The sequence below is a fragment of the Girardinichthys multiradiatus genome, chromosome 13 (assembly GCF_021462225.1).
Source record: "Girardinichthys multiradiatus isolate DD_20200921_A chromosome 13, DD_fGirMul_XY1, whole genome shotgun sequence".
Classification (NCBI taxonomy): Eukaryota; Metazoa; Chordata; class Actinopteri; order Cyprinodontiformes; family Goodeidae; genus Girardinichthys; species Girardinichthys multiradiatus.
Genome location: NC_061806.1, coordinates 24584215 through 24599647, shown reverse-complemented (window position 1 = coordinate 24599647; position 15433 = coordinate 24584215). Strand labels below are relative to the sequence as shown.

The 15433-nt window shown below is 39.2% G+C and overlaps 1 protein-coding gene across 2 annotated transcripts in view; it reads left to right on the top strand.

Moving 5' to 3' along the window:
- zbtb10 (zinc finger and BTB domain containing 10) overlaps window positions 1-14667 on the top strand; it is a 32832-nt gene extending 18165 nt beyond the window's left edge. The window contains exons 3-5 of one of the 2 annotated variants that reach the window (XM_047384161.1): window positions 2058-2123; window positions 4968-5143; window positions 11404-14667. In XM_047384161.1, coding sequence (XP_047240117.1) covers window positions 2058-2123; window positions 4968-5143; window positions 11404-11685 — 524 coding nt within the window. In that variant the 3' untranslated portion in view covers window positions 11686-14667. The remainder of the gene's footprint in view (window positions 1-2057; window positions 2124-4967; window positions 5144-11403) is intronic. The other variant, XM_047384162.1, reaches the window with a different exon arrangement.
- The last annotated feature ends 766 nt before the right edge of the window (window positions 14668-15433 follow it).

Sequence of the window (15433 nt, the reverse complement as noted above, 5' to 3'; positions counted from 1 at the left end):
AGCCCTCAGTCCAGCTAAATTAAACTCTTTTAGGGCCCGAAATGTGACATGACCTTTTGAAAAAAGACAACTTATAATCTTTGATAAATATCTACTACAGGACGTTTGTTTTCATGTTGAAGGAACCAACATTTTATTAAAATTTTTCAGGTTTTGAAATAAAGAAACACATTTTTAAAAAATAATGGAAACCTTTTCTTTAATGGGATGTTGATATTTGTGAACGGTGTATAATTTGTTTTGCACAAGAAAAACCGATTCAAAGCAAACATTCCTGTTACCTTATTGTCTTTCTATTGGGGAAATGTTCTGCAGTTATTCCATGAAAAAACGATTTAACCTATTTAAAAACATTAGTTGGTTCTTTGTTATTTTTAGCCAAAGGTATCAAGGGCCATCGTGGAAGATCCAAAGAGCCTCTTGTGGCTCGGGAGCCGCAGGTTGCAGACCCCTGGCCTTCAAAGCTCAGTATAACTCAACACTAACCCACTTAATGCCATTTTTCAACCCAATGGTCCTGTCCCATTTATAGACGAGTTGTTACTTAAGCGTCGTCGGTTTGACGGCATTTTCCACACTATTTCTCCCTCTTCTATTGCACACAGGCCTCATGTGTTGCATCTCACTGTGGGAAGGTCTCATAATCTCTTACATGTTAGACATGTTTTACTTAAATGTTTCTTGAAAAAGCATCTTTGAGAATACGCAAAGTTGTTCGAGTGTGTCGTTCCTTTTGCTGATGGTGATAAATAATCACCCAACAGGACCTTTTGTTATGATCTATTTGCTAAAGCTAATTAGCCCGGTTGCATGCTTCCATGTGAACCTGTGAATAATTGTTTAGCGCTATTAGCTGTCCCAGTTTCCCACAGTGATGTCACGCTTTTGGCTTTCCTTTGGTTTCAGTTTGATCTGCGCTGCCGGGCTCAGCGGATGGAAACATAGTGACCTGAATAATGGCATTTTTTCATTGTTTCATTCACTTTTTAGAATGTAGAAATACAAACTTGATTTCATTTTCATGAGGACAAAGCCTGAAAACCTCGTAGATGAAGTATAGCCGACAATTTATTTGTTATTCACTTGTGTTTAAAAAAACAAACCAAAAAAACCCCTTAGCTCTAGGGCTTTACATCCTACTAAATCTACATATGTGATTAGACTAGACTTTAAAGTCCTTCAGGATTGAGATGTCTGACATTTTCATAGTTTTAGGTGACATCCTCCTATTTGTTTTCAGTGAACATCTAAGTCTTTAAAGTCTTACCCCCAAAATGACACAACAGCTGTAGAAACTGCTGCTGTGAGTTTAGTCACATTGTAGTGTTTTAAAAACAAGCACAGCTGAAAGTGGTTTACAGGATTAAAGTGCTTTACTGTCACTGGCTGCTGCTCTTGCAGCGCTGAGCCCACCACCAAACCCTAAGTAAGTTCTTATGACCGCTCCAAGCAGGAGTGTTGGATTGTTTAAAGAATCGTATCTGCACAGGGACATAGAGCAGGTGGGCATTTGCATGAACACCGGCCTCTAAAGTGTACACACCCATGCACAATAACACCACCCCCAGTCGCTGAGAGGTGCAAAGCTGCCAGGGGCAGTCCCTTCATTCCCTAATCCACTCTAATGCACTAGGGCTGTCCTCACTATTCCAAATATTGACCCAGGGAGCATGAACACACACTCATAGGGGTGTGTCTTTAATGGGCTCTAAGCGCTGATGCTTTAGGAAGGGTATACTCACACATCCACAGGTGCTTACAAAAGCTGAGTGTAAGATGAGCTGGTGTGAAGGCTCTACTCGTCATTCTCTAATTAACCCCCACCCTCCTGGAAGCCTAGTTGGCTTGCTGCTGTCTTGGGAACCACTGGTTTACATACAGTAGGCTTCTATGAGTTTCTGTTGCCTAGTTGTGTTCTCTGAAACCTCCTTTGTGTCGAGTGGGGGGTCGTTGGGCTGTGTACACAGAACATCGTGAGGTGTGCATCCCCCACAGGCTCTCACCCACCTCTCATCTCTCTTTCTCCCTCCCCTTGTCCCCTCCTTCCCTTTTCCCAGAGCTGGCCAATCAGATCCAGTATAGCATCATGCAAGACTTACAGCAAGGCGAGTCCTGGGAGAATGGTAAGATGCCACTCTAGAGTACAGCTTAAATTGCCAACTAGACTAATTTAGTAAATCCTGTTAATGTGCATCTTTTTAAATAGGTTTGAGTCACACTTAAACACACAATTCCTTTAAACCATGAAGTCTTTTTGAAGTTTAACTGGTTTTAAAGGTGTAGTTGACATATCTGAGGGCATTTTTTTGTATTTAGTGTATAAGAACTATCCCTTAACAAATAGCCAGGCATTTTCTCAAAGGGTAACAGTTCCTCCAGTGCATTGTTAGTCGTTACAGCAGAGCAGACATGAACAGTGAAGCGTTAACCTTTTCTTTCTGCCCAATAGTGTTAAGACAGATCATTCAAAGCACAGGTAAAACAAATAAAAAAAATCTTTGCCATACATGTTCACTAAACCAACTTTTCATTCGTGATGGAATCCAGAACCCGGATCCGGACATGACGTCCCACCGAACTAACCGGTGTTTCAGCTGCAAGTCACAAAACTAGTGGGATTTGTTCACGTTTGTGTACAGTGACCATGCAATCTTTTATTGGCAATACAGGCCAATAGAAACATTTCTGTTATCTGCGTTTATGCAGTCAAACACGAGAAGTTGAGTACGTCTGAGTTATTAAGACAAAAACCTTCAGAAGTGAAAATTAACAGTTGCTATACTCATCTCTATCTTCTGTAGGTACCATTTTGAATTTTAAGTCTTCCTTTCAGTGAGAAAACTCATACTTTTCAGTTGCCGTTCCAATCAATTTTTCTTTCAAGTAGGAATTTGGAGTTGTGACAGCCTATAGCGTTGGAGAACCTTTTATACCGAGAGATCGTCTTTGGTAATTTCTTGTTTAAAATCTGGAATAACTGTGTGTCAAACAGTTGGTTTACAAAATCTTTATTCTCTTTATGAAAACATAAAAAAGAAATGTGATTCTTTTGTTTTGGTGTGAAGTCTACCTTAGTATTAAACAGACATAAAAATCGCAGTACATAAAACGGTCCAACCTGGACTGAATGATTAAAATTAGAGTTACATATATATATATATATATATATATATATATATATATATATATATATATATATAAAATCTCAAAGGACCGCTTGGATGCAATATTTGGTGACATATATTTCAGTAGTAGTGCATTCATAGTCATCACATCAAATATATTTGAGTTAAATGGGCATTAAATGCCCTTAATGCCCACACCTGATGTACATTTTTAGTGGCTGTGATGCTACAAGTTACAGAGACTGGTGAGATCATTGTGTAATAGAACTGTGCAAATATTTGTCTCTCAAGTGGCTGTCCTGTGGAGCTACAGACACTCCCTCAAGGTGGGGGTAATGCACAAAGTTAGCCAACCAGCACCAGGATCAGGTTTTAGCGCCAAGTCACTTTTTACTCTGGCAAATATTTTTGTGGGGGTAATCGGTACAGAAAACAACCAACCCGTATAACAGAGATGGAACAAGTATTTTTGAACAAGACATGATGTGTCTCCTAGACAGGGCTGTTGCAATTTATTTTGGTTGCAAAGGATAAACTACAGCCATAACAGCTGGATTAATTTGTATTATTATTAGGTCAAATAATACACTGCAAAATGTTGTTGGGTTTTTTTCCACCTGCTTTTTCATGTCGTGTGTTTAGGAGTGGGGTTACAGATCAAAAAATTATCAAAACAATGCCAGTGCTTTTCTAATACTCATTTTGCTTAAAATACCCCTTCGTATTTTTGTAATAGGTGTCATGTACACATTTCCTGTTTGTCTGGGAGCAAACTGGAGGTGTAGAGTTGGGAAGTCGGCCCCACTACAGCGAGGCTTCATATAAACTGAAGGAACCACATTTTACCTCCCTCTGTTTGTTTATAACTGGAAATGTGACCACTTCTCAGCTCTACTCGCTCTACGGGCTAACAGATAGTGAAGAGAATGCAGTTTTCCACCTATCTTAAATTAATAGCTTGTAGTACCTCCAGAAACGTCTTTTCAGCTGTTTTTAAAACGCACACCCACCTACACACACAAGGGGAATACACAGATGACCGGCTTCTCATCGCCCCGCCCCCCCCCCCCCCCCCCTTAACAACGCCTCTGTTTTGCTGTCTCTGGCCTAAACAAAGGGACCTGCCCTGTTAACCCCCACTCTCTCAACATGAGGACTTTCACTGAAGCATTTTCAGGATCAATATATGTATAGTCCTCACTGGCACGTCCCTGCAGGGTTACTGCACAGATCCCTGTTGCAAAAAAAGCATGCAGATATTTATATGTTTTTGCAATTAGAAAGTTATTTCTATTGACAAAAACATAATTATAAGATAATAAAATTTTAAAACCTGAGGTTATTTAGAAATGAGAAGGTATAATTTTAGGTTGTTCATTATTCAGTCTAGCTTATATTGTTTTTGTTAAGTTCGTTTATTTGAATTATCATGCTTCCTAATTGGCGTTGGGCTGCTGTGCCTCTTTCTGTGCAGTTCACCGGTTGCATAGCAACAGCAACACAGAAGGATTTAATGATTTCATTTGTCTTTGCTGTTTATCAGACGTTCATAGCTTGGACCAAATGATGTTTAATGCATGTTTTCAGTTTGTGGTTTGTTTTCGCCGTAATGGTCACCGCATCTCTACTCTCAGCTGATTTGATAAACAGGATATCGGTTCCTGACACACCCCTTTCTCATTAGAAGATCTTCGGATTGAAATGCAGCCCTTATGATAATGGTCTTGTTCTTTCTCAGTGTTACTGGTTTAAACGAACTTCCCGATAATTCATATTGAAGTTTCACTCGGGGATGCATCATGTGACTCTGGTTGACCTTCCTCTTTGTTTTTCTCTCCTCAGGCGAGGCCTCGCACTTAGCCCTCAATAAGCTCAAGTGCCCCCACTGTAACTACATCGCCAAGCACCGCCGCACACTCAAGAGGCACCTGATCATCCACTCAGGTGTGCGCTCCTTCAGCTGCGACATCTGCGGCAAGCTGTTCACCCGCCGCGAGCATGTAAAGAGACATTCCCTGGTGAGCCCTACACATGCACACAAACCTCCTCCCCCCTCTCCTCCATTTCACCACCGCTTGATGCACATCATTCGAGCGCTGCCAAACTACAGATTTTTGGCTCCTCTCACTTCATTCCACACCACCTTGTGTTCTGCGTCTGGCAGCTTTCCTCCAGGGAGTAAGTGCACAAGCAGAATCTTTTTGACTGTTATCAGTTCTCTTTTAAACGGGGAGTATTGTAGGGGCACTCACAAAGTGGTACAAAAATGGATTGGTGCTCATATATAATAAAACATAATCATGAACAGGTATTAAATCTTGAAAAAACTAATGGGCCCCATTTGGATAGCCCACAAAACCTCATAAGCAGGAAAAGAAAAATACACTCTTCTATCCAAGCATGGGCTGGTATGAGAGTTTTAAAGCATAACTTTGAATAAACATACCAATATTATAGTACTAAGGTCTGTTTCTTTCACGAATCAAAATATTTCTAATCAGCCAAATTTGTTTTATTTTCTTGTAAGGAATGGAAAAGCACTGTAGCATTCTTTCAGCCTGATATCCTCCAGTGACCAGCAGCAGGTGGGGGAGGGGCAATGCTCAGTTACTTTTATTTCATACTGCCAGTAAAAATTCCACTTCCTCGAGCATCTGGTATTTCATAGGAAAAAGCTGTGACATAATTTTTGCGGTTTCGAAACCTCAGTGATGCTGGTAACTGGCCCAAGTCGAGTTACTACGATGTCTTTGCTTTTAGCATTTTCTGGGTTTGCAAGTATGTAAAAACAAAAGTATGAAAACACATTTCCATCTCCATCTTTTAGTCCCTATATCCCATTTCCTAAAATGTAAAAATCTCTTGCCTTTCACATTTTCTAAGTATGTAGGATGTGGAGCCTGTGCAATCTTGGCCCCAGTTCTTTTTGTTTTGACTGCAGAAGCACCAGCGATAAAATATAATAAATGGTTGTAGCGTTTCACCAACCATTATGACCAGATGGGGCATGGGCCGGTTATCTGTTTCAAGATATACAAAAGTTTTTAAAAGTTATGATTTTGAAACCAATAATATTTTCCATAATATTATCCCTATGGTTTAAAGTCCTTTTAACAATATCCGTTTAAGAAGATCCATAGAGCAAAACCCCTCCCTCAACTGTTGCTGCCCACTGCCAGTCAGGAGGCTCACAAAAGGGTCCTAGACTTTAAAAAACTTGACTGTTTGGAAGTAGTTTGGGTCCAGAAAAAAACTGGCAGAGTCGTGTAGAAATTAAAGTGATATCCAACATGCATGCTAAGGTTACATTACAAGCAGCATGTCTGTTCACAGCCAACTCCAGGCTCTACCTGAGCAGATGCCAAAAAACAGCTAATATAAAGAGCAGAATGGTGAAAAGTGATCAGATTCTGCACAAAAAGTAATTCAATTTTAGCAGCTATTGGTTCTAGGTTTTAGCTTCAGTTTAAGATAAAGAAATCTGAGAAAAATAGTTTAGGGTTAAGACATTCTCACTCTTGTTTTGATGGCTGTCACACGATATCCATTTCCCTCATATATGCTGCTTGCAGCTTAGGTATTTTAACTCAGACCCTGGTGACCTGAACCAGCCCTATGGCCAAACATGTTATGATCGCACACACAATTGTGCTACTCTCTCTGAACATCAGGTTCAAGTCTAGGTCCTTTTTTCATGAGATGAGAGATCATTTTCAATTGTGGTCCTTTTGCATTTTAACTGAGGCTTAAGGTTTTGGGCAGTTAAGGCAAATTAAGTTCACTGCAGCGTGCTGCACCTACCTGGGAACATGCTGGATGCTTGGAGATTAGATACTGGTCACACTACAACAAAGTAGCCAAACCAGGAAGCAACTCTTACTGTATTTTTTGCAAAATTGCTTGACTCAATTGGTTTCTACCAGTTAGGGAAGCAGTTTGCTAAATGTAGCCATGTTAATAACACATTTTTTATGTAAACTTAGCTCTCTATCCCCCACGGTTGGGCGGTATCCAAATTCTGATACCTTCATACCGTCTCCACATTTTACCTTGGTAAACGGCATTACCGTGACTAATTAAAGATTATGACTTAAGGCTGAGACGGCGTCACCAAACTGTTGACTTGTGCCTACTTGTTCAGAAATTAAATACCAAACACTAATAATGAAACAATAACAACATAATGTGCACAATATTAACGTTTATTAGAAACAGCTTAAAAAATACAAATAATAACAGTCAATAAAATTAAATTAACCTGACCACCCAAAATAGTTTTTGCGCACACAAATCAGTTAAATTAAATCACAGCCTGAACAACTTTAAATAACAAAAAGAGCGACCTTTTAAAAAAGTGGTAAAAGTAAAAGAAACAAATAATAGCAGTGAGCTGGGTGGCAAGTGTCAACAGGTTTAGTCAAGATTTTTAGCCAGAAAAACCAGCATGTTAACTTTTTCTAGAATTAACAGGGAACGTTGGGGACTTACAACTTTTCCCGCGGTGCTGAAAACCCGTTCCGACGGCGAGCTTGTGGCACAGACGCACAGGTACTTTCTGGCCACCCGTGACATCAGGGGAAAACGCCGGGCAGCACATTTCCACCACAGAAGTGGGTCTTTGTCTGCTTGGATAACGGGCTCCAAACAGTAGGCTGTTATTTCAGCTCCAACTCGGTCTTCTACGCTGCCGATGGGACCTGCCACTGCATCGGCTTGTTTTTGCAGAAGACTTCCCAGAGTCACCCTTTTTCGTGGGGGTTCGGGTTGCGCCTCTCCCTCTTCCACTCTGATGATGACCACTGGACCCGCTGGTGCTTGGTTCTCTAAGCTCACGATCTCAGCCTGTAATTCTGCCTTGGTCTCAGCCAATGCGCTGGCATCAGTCTCATATCCTCCACGATAACGAGGGTCGAGGAAAGTGCATTTTCGCATTAATTTGCGCACTGAATCGGATTCATATTTGGCCTCTAGCTTTTTTAGAATTCCAGTTTTGATTGACTTTGTTAGCTGGAGGTCATATTCTGACAAAGCCAACACATTGTCCCTGCATAGCTGGATTATGGGGAGGATAGAGGAACTGGTCACATAATGTTCTTCTGACAGAATATTAGTGAAGTCACCGACTGGTTTCAGTGCGTGGTGAACAGCTTTCAAGACGTCTGTGTCCTGCCAGGTCAGGGACAGGCTGCTCCTTCTGTCGTCAGACAAGACGTGTCTGATCCCCTGGGCCTGCTCCAGGATGCGCTCCACCATTGCCAGTTTGGAGCCCCAGCGAGTTGCGCAGTCCTGCTGATGGATGGATGAATTAATTAATTAACAAACAAATGAATTAATAGATGAATAAACAAATGAATTGATAAATAATAAATAGGCCCCTTAATGTATATGATTATATTTTTAGTTTGCCTATGTTATAACAGATTCAGATTTTTAGATACAAATTTCTGCTCACCGTTATGAGGCTATGTTCTGGGAGTCCCAACTCCACTTGCTTCTTGTGGAGTTCACTCTTACGTTGCCAGCTGTGTGAAACGGCCCCGACAATAATACGGCACACTCCGGGGGCGCGCTTGGTTTTTTGCCTATTGTCATGCATTGCATTTGTGACAGCCAGGTTTAGATTGTGACCGAAGCAGTTAAGCCACGGCCACTCCAGGGACCTGATTGCGGCAGAAATGTTGGCAGCGTTGTCAGTGGTTATGGCTGAAAGTTTTTTCTCGTCAAGTTGCCAGTTCTGAAGTGCAACTCTGAGCGCTGCAGCAAGGTTGTCCGCCGTATGACTCTCAGGAAAATACGTTGTTTGGAGGCATTTGGATTCAAGTTTCTACTCGGGTGTAATGGTGTGGACAGTCAGGGACATATATGGAGTCATGTTAACTGATGACCACATGTCAGTTGTTAAAGAATAACTCTCGGCCTCTGACAGCAGTACTTGAACCTCGTCTCTAACTTTAATATATAAATGTGGGACGGCTGTTTGTGAGAAATGTTTCCGTCCTGGTAGCTCGTACTGGGCATCTAGGACCTTTACCATGTCCTTAAAGGACTTTTTTTCCACCGTGTGGAAAGAGACCATTTCCTTCGCCAAGTATTTTGTCACTGCATCCGTGCAGGTTTTCCAACGGACACTGTCCCTTTTGTACTTCGTTGTTTTCCCGAAGGCCCCTATTATTGTCGACTGCGTATAAGTGGCGGTGGACTTAGTTGTGGTTGGTTTTGGTCCTGCATCGGTATCAGCGGGAGGTGTTGAAACTGTTGCGCTTATTGAACTCGGGGCCAAATGCATCCTCACAGCAGTGAGTGGATGGTTAACTCTGAGATGCGTCCTTAGGTTCGACGTGTTTCCGTCCCTTGCAGTCACCTTTTTATCACATAATTTACATATTGCCTCATCAGTATTTACTGGCTCCCCCTTCTCATTTGCTAGGAACCCGAAATATTGCCAGACTGCAGATGTCGTGTTCTTCTTAGCGATGAGTTCATGCGGTGCGCAACTTGCCATCTTTCTCTCTCTCCTTTTCCTCCTCGCTGTCACGTGATGACGTCACGTTCATAAACATCAAAAGTTTCACTACTGTGGAAGTAAAACTGAAAATTCAACCACATATAAGTGCTGCTGGACATAGATTAATTTTTAGACATTGATTTAATTATCTTATATTTAATCCTTATCTCCTATATTTTTTAATGATGTAATGACGGTATTGAAACTGATACCGTTGCTTTTGAAAGAACGCAGGTATACCTTATTACCGCCCAACCTTACTATCCCCATTTATTCTAGACCATTCCTCCACCACCAAAGCTCACGTTGAAGGCTGTCTGCTAACCAACAGAGGCCTGTATTAATGAATGAGCTGGAATGTTATGTATATAAGTAGAGTGACTATTTCTGTTGTACAACTTGAGCTTACTGGTTTTCCAAGCTATGATTTGTGCAACATGTCGTCATCAGTGGCTTGTTCTGCATAGACACAATACGGAAAGCAGGCCACTGATGAAGAGCGTATAGTTGACTTGAAAACATGCAAAACAAACAAAAGACGAAAGCAAGAACTATAATTAGAATGAGCTTTTATGCATTTTCCTTAAAGATATAGCAACATTTATGGCCATCTTTTTCTAGAAAGCATGAATTCATGAAATCGACTGCAATCCCAGACTAAACATGTAGATCTGCCATGAACAGTGGATGTGTTTTATTTAAGGTTTTAAGGAACAAAATCACTTTTAGGGTATGTTGGAAAACAATAGACTCTGTGGGCTATTTGTTTAGAGTTTTGTGCAACTGGCAATTTTTGGCTAACATTTGTGGAAAATGTGTATCGACTCTTTCTGGTCAACGTTGTGGATGAGGGGACGATCTTTTAACATCTGTTTTTATTTCTGTACATAAAATCTACACAGAAGTAGTCTAAACTTTTAACATTTTCTCCAAGGAATGCACTTTATTTACTGGCTGTGCTTTTCTAATCACAAGCAAGGGTTTTATATATAAGATATGATGGTCCCAGAAAAGTACCCTGGTTCCTGAGAAAACGTCCTGTAGTGGAACCGTGGCATAAATGAACAGAAATGCAGTTCTCTTTTTAAATGGCTTCATCTGACTTTATCTTTAAATACTTCACTGATGCTGAAAATTGCTTCAGGAGTTGATCAACAGTTGATCTCCTTCCCTTTGTGACAACTTCCACACAGAAGAGTGCTTAGACATTGTGTGTTTACTTATCAATTTTCCAAGCGCCTGATCACAAGTCCTGCTTGAAAATAGGCTGATTTTGATCATGAACCGATTTCTCGGTACATTTTTATAACATTAACCCTTACTGCTGTTCTGTTCCTTACAATGTAACACGAGTATAAGCTGCTACTAGCTGGTTAAATGGTAAGGTTATCTGCACTGGGAGCTAGCCTGAAGTCTGCTGCTTTATAGATATGGCTCATGTAGTTTGCCAACTAATTAAAAAATAATTTAAAAAAAGAGTGTTAGGAAGTGCTCTTTTAGTTTTCACATCATGACTGTCCATTTTTCATTAAATTCTGGGAAACAGAATTTATTTATCTTGAAACCGGAGGAAAAGTGAAACACAGGCAGTGCACAGCAACAGGACAAACCAGTGGTTCATTACTCTAAAACTGGTTCATGCCTAATGGAGTCTGTCTTTCACTGAGATTTAGGTTAATAAACTGTCACAAAATCAAAAAAAAAAAAAAAAAGCCAACTAACTGAAATAACCTGTCTTTTTAAATTTAATCATCTTGTTTTTTATTCTCACAGGTGCACAAGAAAGACAAAAAATACAAATGCATGGTCTGCAAGAAGATCTTCATGCTTGCAGCCAGCGTCGGCATCCGCCATGGGTCGCGGCGCTACGGCGTGTGCGCTGATTGCGCCGACTCACACCAGGCCACTCAGGAGGGCATGGAGTTTCCCCGCGACGAGGACTTCGACGGTGAGGAAGCAGAGGACGTGGAGGGAGAGGAGCCCACCGACAACGACCAATCAAACTGGGGCGAGGGCAACGCTGCTGCCGCCCCGGAGGAGGACTATGAAGTCTAAACAAGCTTGAGAAACAAATCTGAAAAAAAGTTGATGTTTAATATATATATCTGTAGATATATCTATATCTATAGATATATAGAAAAAGATATATATGTACACAAAACCTAGCTGATAAACAATCAACTCCAAAGTGCTATCAAACCTCGAGGTTACTTAATTGTGCAAGTACACAACAAAGAGATGATTTTTTTTTTTTTTTAAAGCTTTGTTGGTATGGGAACTCCACGATGTACAGATTTTATTATTAATATTATTATTATTGTAATGTGTCCAACTCTGGGCCCAGCGCCTATAAGAGAATGATTCTAATGACGAATTATATGATGAATCAGGTTTTTGGTGATGTATTTTTTTTTTCCTGTTTGTTTTTGGGGTGCAAGTTGGGCAGGGTGTTATAATTTTTATTTTCCTTTTCAAGTTGAGGTAGGCCAATCATCGAAACAAAGAAATGTTAATTATTTAATTTATGAAAAGAGCTTATTATGGTCTTATTAAATAGTATAATTAGTTTTTCTGTTTTTCTTTTTTCTGTGTGCGCGAGCAATCTGAAAGTGTGTTGCTGAAAGCTCACAGACGAAGAGCATTATCGTCCACAGGTAGAGTGATACATGCTCTGTAGATCTTGTTTAGACGCGCTAAATATTATATTCGTTTGTTTTTTCTTTTTCTGATTTCCTTTACCTGCAAAAATCTTGGAACCAAAAAATCTGTTTTGTGACTCTAATGTATCACAGCCATATTTATGATTAATTTAAATAAAAAAAAAAGGGCTGTGATATTGTGCCAAACAGACCGCACACCAAGATTTAGCAGGAAACAAAAACTACTGAATATACTTAAAAGAAAAAAAAAAGACAACATTGGGTTTGTTGTTTTAAATAGGGTGGGGGAAAAAAATGAAAAAGAGGGGAAATGTTATTGCTAGCTTTATACAAATCACAGCGTCACAGTAACACTTTATTATTATTATTAATAAACAAAAGCATTTGACTTTCACTTAAAGCTTGAATTTTTGCCAAATGACGAAACGTTTGGTGCTGTAATGCTTGTCGCAGAATACTGGACCTACAGGCTATATATGATGTTTATAATCATAAAGGCTTAAACTGACTCAGTTATGCATATGTAATCAGCTTGATCTATAGAACACTGTTGTGCTACGGCGACTATCAGGTATGCTTTTGCCATTGTTTTGAAGCTTTTTATTTTTAATTTAACGCGCACACACACACACACACCATTTTATTTGTTTGTTTTGTAAAACTACCAACTGTACTTGTGATCGCCATCTTGAGGACCTAAATGGACATCGGTTATCTGTTTATTTTTGGTACTGAGGTTGAAAGCTAAAAAACACACACACACACACACATATATATATATATTTTTAATCACATGAACGTTGGTTTGTGATGGGGCGGGGTCAGAAATGTGCAGGAATTAATGACGTGTGATGTTTTAAGTCTAAAATAACTCCATTTTGCATTTTTTAAAGTAATGTCATCAGTCTAATTTGTCTTTTTGAGCGTGTGTAAGTTTATAATTTCCTACTTTTTTTGTTTTTTAGGTCTGCCAGGTAGAAAACACTTTGTTCCATAAAAAGTGAAGCTCTATGGCGCCTCATAGACATGCACTTACTTTTCATGAAAAGAGTCTTCTTTTTATGTTTGTGTCTCACCCAAAAGTGGGTCTGAATGGAACTATATAAAAACTGTTGTCTTTCTTCCAGTCGCATCTTTCTATTTTAATTAGATGTCCTGTTTTTGTTATTTAATATTATATATCTATATATATATATATATATATATATCTTTATAGATGTGTGTTTATATATATATATATATGTATGTATACACATCTATATATATATATATATATATATATATACATATACATATATATATATATATATAACTCCAAAATGCAATCAAAACTGTTAATTTCTATTTGTCCAACCAAAAGTTTTTATTAATTGTTGGAATATAATGTATGCGGAAAAGCCAGGTGAATACTTGCTTAGTGTAGGAAAAAAATCCTTACTCGTTTCTGTAACTGTTGAGATTTTTAAATGTTTTTACGCTTCAAAATCATTCACTTTAACTTGCTTTTATTTTCTTTTGGTCTTTTCCACTTTTGTTTCCTCCTTTGTTTCACCAAGCACATGTTTTGTAAAGAAGCACCGATTGTTTTGCGGGTTTAAACCTTGGAACAGCAGTATCTGTTCATATGCAGTGGAATTATACAGTATGTATTGAAGTGCTAATGATACCGAAGATGTGTAACTTCCTTTTAAAGCTCAGTGGAAGATATATTTTAAATCATAGAGATAACATCCTCTTTGTGTCACTTTTTACCTTCAAGTCACAGTGTGAGAGGTTATGTTGCAGGTATATATATATATATATATATATATATATGTTGATAATATAGAAGATATATATATGGAATTAAGGGGACACAGTCAGCCACAAACCTCCTGCTGTGGTAACCTTTAACCTTTTGCTTTCTCCGTTCACGCCGCGTGCTCGTTCATCTCGCCATCTGTCATGTTTGTTCTTTTGATACTATTTACCATCCTACTGATTTTACTGTAATGAATGAAACTCAAAAGCTATGATGTATCATGATAGATTTCATGCTGTATTTGTTATATGGACAAAAAAAACAAAGCAAAAACACTACAGATGTAAAGCAGAGTTTTTTTTTCCCCAGCTGTATTTTTTTACGCTGTTGCAAAAAGAAAAAAAAAAAAAGGTATTTTTCAACTCTTCTCTCTCTCTCGAATTTTAACAGTGATGCAAAACCCGGGGCCGCGCCTCAGTGCCCTTTATTCCGAACACGAAGCAAATTCAGGTTACTCTTTTTACGTTTTTATCAAAAGTTTTCAAAGATGGAACTACATTTTCCTTTTTTCTGTCTGAATTGTACTACTGTTCCTCTCTACTACATTTTACGAATAAAACTTTGATATTGCTTTAACGTCTTTGTGCACTTTTTCTTACTGACTCTTTATATAGAGAAAAATTATGTCATTTGTTTTCTTAAATGTTTGACTTTAAGCGAGACAAATGAAGCACGGAGTGAAACGTTGCTTATCGAAGGGCTGAAGCGGTTCACACTGAGGGACTTTACTGTTTGGGGTGCAAATAACAGCTTTCACTGTGGTTGATGCATAACATGACAAACAGCCATGAAAGAATTATACCTGCTAACAGGGTTTCTTCACTATCTGGAAAACTAGCCATTTTCCTGGTGTGGATAAAGTCATAGAGTATGGAAAACATTCCCCGCATAAAATCCACCAATTTACACGTACCTTACCACTTTTCCTTACATCCTTTTCCTTCTGTTCTATCCATCTTCTCTTCCTATTTTCCTCCTTTCCTTGCTTTCTCTCCTCCACCCATCCATCTGCCCTACCTTACCACTGTCCTTGAAATTACCTGAGCTTTCATGGCTTCTGGTTAAATCAGAGCAGCCATTGATTGTTGTATGTTCTGTCATCTAGTATGACAGAACATATAAACCATAGAATAAAAGATAATTATGCATTAACAGGATTTTATCAGCATATGTCTCACCTGAGAGAGAAATTTTCCTTTTCGGCTGACCCTTATTAGATCTAAAAATGCTGCCACCTGCTGTCAGGGCCTTGTTTAAAACCATTGACAGTTGTTTGACACCAGGTGGCAGCACATTTCTTTCACTGCTTTGCTGTGAGACATCCTGGCCTGGACAGAAGAAA